This window comes from Cornus florida, unplaced genomic scaffold, assembly GCF_030987335.1.
Source record: "Cornus florida cultivar Cherokee Brave unplaced genomic scaffold, ASM3098733v1 CherokeeBrave_3.0.0_Hap2_Chr01, whole genome shotgun sequence".
NCBI classification, from domain to species: domain Eukaryota; kingdom Viridiplantae; phylum Streptophyta; class Magnoliopsida; order Cornales; family Cornaceae; genus Cornus; species Cornus florida.
Window position 1 is genome coordinate 68,023,285 of NW_026775571.1, and position 9,080 is coordinate 68,032,364.

At 35.3% G+C, this 9,080-nt stretch overlaps 1 protein-coding gene across 1 annotated transcript; it reads left to right on the forward strand.

The window, feature by feature from the left end:
- The first annotated feature begins 243 nt into the window (after window positions 1–243).
- LOC132273945 (UPF0481 protein At3g47200-like) lies at window positions 244–4,650 on the forward strand. Its single transcript, XM_059775068.1, has 2 exons — window positions 244–432; window positions 3,217–4,650. Exons 1-2 carry the CDS (start codon window positions 244–246, stop codon window positions 4,495–4,497), a joined length of 1,470 nt encoding a protein of 489 aa, XP_059631051.1. The 3' UTR covers window positions 4,498–4,650.
- Window positions 4,651–9,080: the final 4,430 nt, after the last annotated feature.

Here is a 9,080-nt window from a genome sequence, read left to right on the forward strand (position 1 = left end):
AAAGCCTCTCGATTATTGGTAACAATCTTATCAGTTTATCATAATCACTGTCGTCGATGGCACCATCAGCCCCATCCCTGGCGGTCAACCTTCAGCGATCAACTTTCAAACTTATTCTTCCACATCCCAACCTTTAGTTTAAAGTTCATAATCAGCAAAAGCTTTATTTGGCCGCCCAATCAACCTTCAAGACACATCAACAGCGGTGCCAGTAGTAATGCATCACCTACCACGACAGTTGCCATGTCAGACACAGCCAGCAGCAGTACCAGTAGTAGTGTTACGTCACCTGCCACGTTAGTTGCCATGTCAGACACAGTCAGCAGCAGTGCCAACAGTAATGCCACATCACCTGCCACGTCAGTTGTTAATCCTGTCTCCATCTTCATCATGGGTGAAAACCCATCTTCACCAAATTGCTTCCTCTATGCCGTTTTTAAGATTTCATTTCGAAACTCAAGATGGTTTCATTCAATCCACCTTGATTTTGAAGGGGCTATTAGAATATATTGTAGAATATATTATTACTATATTGTAGAGAATATATTCTAACCATATATAGGTTTACCATATAGGGTTTAGGTTTCTTGCTCTCCACACATCTCGTCACCTATATAAACCTCTATGTATCTTCACATCTATACACATCAATACAATAAGGAGTTCTCTTTTTATATTCAACAGGAGGAAAGCGAATAACTAAAATCTTTGTGTTTGTGAACATAAATTTAGGTGAATTTAGGTCACACCACTGCACATGCTTTGGTAAACATTGTGAGTTGCACAATGCGAAATAGTTGTGGAATATAATATGGATAAGTAACCTAGAGGGGGTGAATAGGTTCAACTTGCACTTTTTATCCAGTTTTGCCTAAAATTAGATTTACCGAAATAAACATAAATTAAACAACCCACAAAGCAAAAATTAATACAAGTAAACAAAGTTTGAGAGATGATACCAGGATTTTGAACGAAGAAATTTTGATTGTCCGAATAGACTAATTGTTGTAGGAAAAATCTCGTGGACTGCTGTCCAGAGCGAAATTATTCACTATTTTTGAAGCAAAATACACTGAACTTTGACTCAAACTCACACCCTATCATTCTACTAAAAATCAATTGCTGACAATTCCTGACTTTGTGACTTCTCCGTCCAATAGTGCTCGACCTGAGGCTTACTCTTGATCTCTGTAGAAGGATTGCTATTGGATCAAACAACACTCCATGAATGCTTTGACCCCTTCAAAGTGTGATTGAATCGCCCATTTTCTTCAATTCTGAATTTAATGAAGAACAATTAAAATCCCACTTGTTGAAATTTTTGAATCTTCAATTATACTCTAGATAGAAAACAACACTCCTAAATCACTCTTGTGTTTATGTATGCTCTCAAAAATAAAATCAGAAAAATCAAGTTTGATTTTCTAACTAAATTAAAATATTTCTCAAAGGCTTTCAAAAGAGTTAAAGAATTTTATATGCAAAAGCCATAAACCTAAGTGAGAAAACATGTTTTTATAAACTTTTGAAAACCTAATTGTACTTGGAAAACAAGTCAATTTCATGCATCATCAATATAGAAAAATTCTATTGAAAATAGGAAGTTGAAATAGAATAGGAAATAAAGTTATGTTGGACTTGAACCGGTTCAAGTTGGGTTGAACCGGTTCAAGTTGGCCAGAAAGTATTTTGAGAAAATGATGTTGAAACTTGAACTGGTTCAAGTGGGGCTGAACCGGTTCAAGTTGGACAGACTTGTTTGGCCTTCAAAAGTTGAACCGATTCAAGTTTTGTTGAACCGATTCAAGTTAGGAAGAATGAAAATTTTCTCTAAAAGCTTAATTTTGAATTCCCCAAGTGTCCTCACATGCTCGCATACCTTACTGGGGCATTATTCTTATCATCACGGAGTGTATCAAAGTATGAATACGATCACTTCTTCAATTCCGCTTCCGATCTTAATTCTTGACAAATCAAACCAAAAATTTTGACAACGAAATTTGCCAATTATAAATTTATTTCTCACAAGCATCACCATAATCTCTTGAATTTTTTTGCTTGGTTGGAGTCAGGGGCGGAGCCAATATTTTAATTCAGAAGGGGTGCAGTGTACAAAAAAAAAAAAATATATATATATATATATATATATAATTTAAATAAGAACACAAAATATATATATATATATATTACATACTATATACATCATTTTTAATTGCAAAAAAAAGAATGTTAAGAAGTAAGGGACCAAAAAAAATTAATAAGAAGAAGAAGAAGAAAAAGGGAAGAAAAATTATAAATTTAAAAGGAAAAAAAATTATAGTTTGAGTAAAGAAGGAAAATTTAACTTTTTTTTTAAGGAAATCAAAAGAATATTTAGAGTAAAAGAAAAAAGAAAGAAAAATTTAGAAGATAATTTTAGAAATTTAAAATTTTAGGGGAGGCATATATAGAAATTTTCTTATAAATGTACAAATTAAAATAAAAATTACTATATTTTATAGTGGGCGGGGCCAAACAAGAGGGAGCATGCCCCATCTGGGCACACATTGGCTCCACCCCTGATTGGAGTGGATGATGAATTCTGGTTTGGACTCAAATTGCAAGTGCTATTTGAGCAAAATAGGCATATCTCAATTTCGGAAGTGGGGTTTGAATTTTGTTCTCAGAAAAATCTGCAGTTGTTTTTCTTCAAAATTATTTCACAGATTATACACATAGATTTGTGCAGAAGAGAGAGAAACGTGAACAGAGGATGAGCAAGATAGAGAGTGTGTTTTGTCAAATAAAAAGAAAACGCATGTTGAGTGGGTTTTTGTCGGCTAAACTAAATTGTTGATTATATCATTTTCTTTTTCTCTGTTCTTATATTAAAAGTTGTTCACTGACTTACAAAAAAAAAATAATAAAAACTTGTTTAGCCTATAATAAATTGTTAAACATAGACAAATGATGTCAAATTAGACAAATGATGTCAAATTCGACAAGATTTGTGGTGTTGATTTTATTGTGGCAAACGACTTCGACAATATTATTGGGAGACCAGTCCAACGTCTTTATACCTTTCATTTTGGAAAGTGTGAAGAGACACTAAAGTCACATGCCTTGTTAATACTGGCTATAATACTGGTTACATGACTTACTTTTAACCATTAGAATTCTATTAATTATATCTTGATTATAGGAGGCAGAGTTATATTAATGAACAGAGAATTGTAGAACATAGAATCTGCTAAAACACTAGAAGAACATGTTTCTATTAGCATCGTCGAAAAGCTTGCTCGCCACTCTGATTTGCCTCCTGAGCGTTGTATCTTCAAAGTGCATGAAAAACTTCGAAAGATAAATCCAGATGCATATGAACCAGCTATTGTTGCAATTGGTCCTTACCACCGAGGAAAAACTAATCTCCAAGGGATGGAAAAGATTAAACTACACTACCTAAAATCACTTCTTGTACGAAGGAAAGAGACAAGCGCAGAGAGATACGTAATTGCAATGAGGGCACTGGAGGAAGAGGCACGGAAATGTTATGCAGAACCCATCGGCGTCAGTTCAGAAGAATTCGTGCATATGATGCTTCTTGATGGTTGCTTCATCGTTGAACTGGTCCTGAAGTTGTCAAAAAACGTTACAAGAGATGAAAATGACCCTATTTTCAGAACAGATTGGATGCCTTACTTCTTAGCGCTTGATTTGTTTTTATTCGAAAATCAGGTTCCTTTTTTCGTTCTTCTCAAATTATATGACTTGATTGAGGGTCCAAAAGAAGAGCTCGTTAACATTGCATTGTCGGCCTTTAACCCCTTATTTCAAGATCTATTGGTCTCCAGATTTGATATGAATTCTCTTCACAAAGTCCAACATATACTCGACTTACTACACAGTAGTAGATGCCCTCCATTTGGAAGGATTGGGAAAATAACGAGAAGTGATTGGGAAAGCATACAATGTACATCTCAACTTCAAAAGGCGGGAATTAAGTTCAAGAAAGCTGAAGGCAGCAGCAACTTGTTTGATATTACATATTCTAATGGGACAATGAGAATCCCACATTTAACCATTGATGATTACACAGAGTCCCTCTTCAGAAACCTCATCGCGCATGAGCAGTATGGTGGTAGAAGTATTGTTTGCTATATCACTCATTACTGCATGTTCATGGATTATCTCGTTGACTACGCAGAGGACATTAGTTCATTGCGTCGTGATGGAATTATCACAAACAGTCTAGGTGGTGATGAAGTCGTTTCCACCATGTTCAGCAAGCTTGGATACAATATCAACATCAATCCCTATCATTTCAGCTATGCTAACATTTTCAATGATGTGAATAAGCATTGCAGGAAACGTCAACATATATGGATGGCCACATTAAGGCATGATTATTTCAATAGTCCGTGGGCAATCATTTCCTTTCTTGGAGCCGTTCTATTGCTTCTGCTTACTATCATACAAGCTGTATTTGGTGTATGTTCATTTTTTGTTCACAAATCTTAGGTTCCTTCGTCTCTTCACTTTTAGCATATAATCCCAAATATGTATAATCTTATATTTTAACCATTTGAAGTAATAAAATCCCAGACCACTATCAAGGGAAATTCAGGGAAACTTGTACTATTTGTGGTTCGCTATATCATATATATTTTGAAGTTTGACAACCAAACAGTAATGACAATTTGCATCTTATGTATATATATGATTGGGTTGTACGAATATTACAAAATCTATATATACATCTTCAACAAAGTATCTACAATTATTCTAATGAAGAAAGATGTTATTCCAGTAACATTAAAAATGCATTCATGTAAAAGTTGCGCTTGCCTAAATTAATAGGACCTAAAGAAGAGTGAATAGGTCATTCAAACTTTGATTGCTTTTGCCAATTTTAATTCTATTGACTCTTAACTAATTAATTTGGTCAATTTTAATTCGCTCATGATTTAAATTAATACAATCAATCACCTTAATTCGTTCGGGTTTTACATCAATTAAGTGACTTTAATGGCTATTTTGACCTTCAAAAATATCAACTACCTAGCTTCAAAATTATATATAGCATCACCTTTAACAAGTGCCAATAAGAGAGATCGAGCTCTAATGGTGGTAGTACTCATTGACTGAATTCATGGCGACGCAGTGGTGGAAGTTATTCAAGTTGATGTGAACTTGTAATAATACTATGTTTAGATCACTAAATCGACACCTAATCAAAAGAACTCATTCAGTGCTTCCAAATACAACAGAAATGTAATAATATTTGAAAAGAATGAGCCTTATTAAGGTGATATGTTGGCCGATTTTGTTAGAGTGAATTGCACATTATTGTTTTTTAGAAGCCTAATTAAAATTTGTTCAGTATATATAGTTTAATCCAACATACATTTCTGTATTAGGTTGCAATACTTCTTTTTTTATCCAAACCACTTGTTATGACATTAAACAAAATATTACCATGTTTTATATGTTAGCTGTTATCTCTTGCTTTCAGAGCTTTCCTGCGTAAGAAGGTTAATTGGCATGGTAAATTACGGTTAGATATGAAAAGTATTTTATATGGTAAATTACGTTCAGTGTTTATTATTTTGATTTTCCCTAACATTTGGTTTGTGTACTTCTTTCCCATATACGTGTAGACAAAATTTGATAAAATGACCATTTTATCTCATGTAAAATGTAATATAATATATTATTATAATATAAGGATTTTACTTACTTTTCATACTTAAAGTTATTTTTTAAGAGAGGGGACAAAATAGTTGTAACGATCCACTCCACAACATGGTATGATATTGTCCGTTTTGGACCTGAGCCCGCACGGTTTTGCTATTGGGCTTTATCCCAAAAGGCCTCATGCCAATTGGAGATGACACACTTACATATAAGTACTTCACCTTTCCTCTACCCAAGTGATATAGAACTTGTGCACCCATAACTCGCTAGTGTGGTAGCCTGACAGTGTCTCTTGCACCCGCCCACGGCACACCCGCTCACAAGGTTATCACAATCAACCCCCCTTGGAGGCCCGACGTCCTTATCGGCACACTTCCAGCTGGGTCAAGCTCTGATACCATTTGTAACGACCCACTCCACTACATGGTATGATATTGTTCGCTTTGGGTCTGAGCCCGCACGGTTTTGCTCTTGGGCTTTACCCCAAAAGGCCCCATACCAATTGGAGTGACACACCTACATATAAACACTTTACCCTCCCTTTAGTCAGGCGATGTGGGACTGTGCACCCGTAATTCGCCAGTGTGGTAGCCTGACAGTGTCTCTTGCACCCACCCACGGCACACCCGCCCACAAGTTCATCATAATCCACCCCCCTTGGAGGCCCGACGTCCCCGTCGGCACACTTCCGGCTGGGTCAGGTTCTGATACCATTTGTAACGACCCACTCCACCACATGGTATGATATTGTCTGCTTTGGGCCTGAGGCCGCACGGTTTTGCTATTGGGCTTTATTTCAAAAGGCCTCATACCAATTGGAGATGACACACTTACATATAAGCACTTCACCTTTCCTCGACCCAAGCGATATGGAACTTATGCACCCGTAGCTCGCCAGTGTGGTAGCCTATCATTGTCTCTCGCACCCGCCTACGGTACACCCACCCACAAAGTCATCACAATCCACCCCCCCCCCCCGGAGGCCTGAAGTCCTCATCGACACACTTCCGGCTGGGTCAGGCTCTGATACCATTTGTAACGACTCACTCCACCACATGGTATGATATTATCAGCTTTGGGTCTGAGCCCGCACGGTTTTGCTCTTGAGCTCTACCCCAAAAGGCCTCATACCAATTGGAGTGACACACCTACATATAAACACTTTACCCTTCCTTTAGCTAGGCGCTGTGAGACTGTGCACCCATAACTCACCAGTGTGGTAGCCTGACAGTATCTCTTTCACCCGTCCACGGCACACCCGCCCACAAGGTCAGTGTTTATTATTTTGATTTTCCCTAACATTTGGTTTGTATACTTCTTTCCCGTATACGTGTAGACAAAATTTGATAAAATGACCATTTTATCCCATGTAAAATGTAATATAATATATTATTATAATATAAGGATTTTACTTACTTTTCATACGCAAAGTTATTTTTCTCAGTCGTCCAACGAATAAATTTAAGAGAGAGGACAAGGTAGTAAACGCTAAAAGATTTATCTATATATAATTTGTCTAAACCTCAAGGAAAATCAGTATAATTTATCCTATTTTGTAAACACAGTTAATGATAGATCTTATAGCCTCTTCTATTGCTACTGAAAAGAAATTTCTTAATGTGAGTTGCACTACACAGAACAGTTGTGAAATTCAATTTTAGAAAACAAATAGAGCGGGGTGAATTAGTTATTCGATTTTTATTTAGAAAGCTTACTATTTTTGCCTCTTACTATTACGGTTTGATTAAAAATTAAGATAAAAAATTAATATGGAAATCCCCTAAGTCTCTACAAAGTGGAATAGAATGAAAGAAATTCATTCACATAAACCTCTCCAGCTATGAAGCATAGACATGCCTACAAAGGGTGCCATGTCAAACATGTGTTTGACATGAACAGGTGTGTCCGAGGCTCGGATACATGTCTAATTTTTTATTATTTTTTTCAATGTCAGACATGTCAAAGGATACGTCAGACTTGTTTGCAACATGCTGAGGACACGTCGGAGACACGCCTATTTGGTGTCTTTTTTTAAAAAAAAAAGAAAAGAGAGAATGAAGGTGTGTGTGTGTGTGTGTGTGTGTGTGTATTCATTCACTGAGATCTATTAAGTGAGACAACTAATCTATAAACCTAAAAAAGATGAAGAGATTAAGGAAATGACAGAGCAACCACAAGCATGACAAAAAAAAAAAAAAAAAAAAAAAAAAAAAAAAAAAAGAAGCATGTTCTTCAGTGGCTGCTGGGCTTTACAGGCGAAAAAGAGGAACAATCTCTTATTTTCCATCCGAAGTTTCATCAGAATTCTTGGCTTAGCTGAATGATAGAGAAAGGGAGAGAGGTGGAGTAGATGATGAAGAGAGAAGTGAACCATGTGTGGAGAGAGAAATGGGATAGGAGATTGTTACCTTATCATCTTAGAAGGTGTGTTAAAAAAACAAATAAATTAAAAAGCATATATGTTTGGTTATAAAGATAGCTTATTCAACTTTTGGGGAGTAAGAATTTTTAAGGAGACACGTGGGACGCCTTATCTCCCTGAATAGTTACTAATTTACCCTTCTAAGTTTTGAATATTCAAGTTTGAAATTTTAAACTACAAGGACATATATGGAAAGATGTAAAATATATTGTTTGAAAAAGGAGAGTGACAATTATTTTGGGACAGACCAAAAAGGAAATTATGACATTTTTTTTATTTTTTTCTTTTTTTGTGGACAGAGGGAGTATAAACTTATATTTTAACAAAATTTGAACTTATAATTTTTATGTTTTTTTAAGAATAGTCCGGATTATTTGGTTAGTCTAATTTAAATATAAATAAAAATAAAAATTTATATATAATAAAAATATATATTATTATTATTTTATTATCATATCCTTGACGTGTTCGTGTGTTTTTTCTAAAAAAATTTACCGTATTCGTATTCTGTTATAGCGGTGTCCCATGTCCATATCGATGCTTCAAAGCTCTCCAATTTTCCCACTAGACGTAAGTTGAATTCAGATCTGCTTTTAACATTCTTAGCCTATTAACCGAATATACTTCAAAACAATTTACCTATTTATAAAGAAAAACAAATAGTCCACAATTATAAAAGAAAATATTTTTAAGTTCAAACTTCAAATAAAGAGAGAGTTCGTAATGATCCTCTCAAGCCATATAACTTACAGAAACATTTTTTTTTCCCCCTAGGTATTGTTGAAAAGTCTACGACCACAGAGGAATAAAGAAAACACAAATTGTAGGTGTCAGTGCCAATTCATTAGCTGGGTTGAATACCTTAAATTCTAGGATTAATTGCATGTATATCACTTGAGGTTCGATCAAAGTCACTCAATGACTTATTTTATATTGACATCTTTTGAGTTTTAAAAAATGTGCATTGCTACTCCATCAGACGTTT

Excerpts from the sequence above, each read along its gene's own strand:
- LOC132273945 (XM_059775068.1), top strand. The coding sequence starts at position 244 with ATGTCAGACACAGCCAGCAGCAGTACCAGTAGTAGTGTTACGTCACCT. Across the intron at positions 433-3,216 it reads CAAATTGCTTCCTCTATGCC|AACATAGAATCTGCTAAAAC; the intron begins GTTTTTAAGATT and ends AGAGAATTGTAG.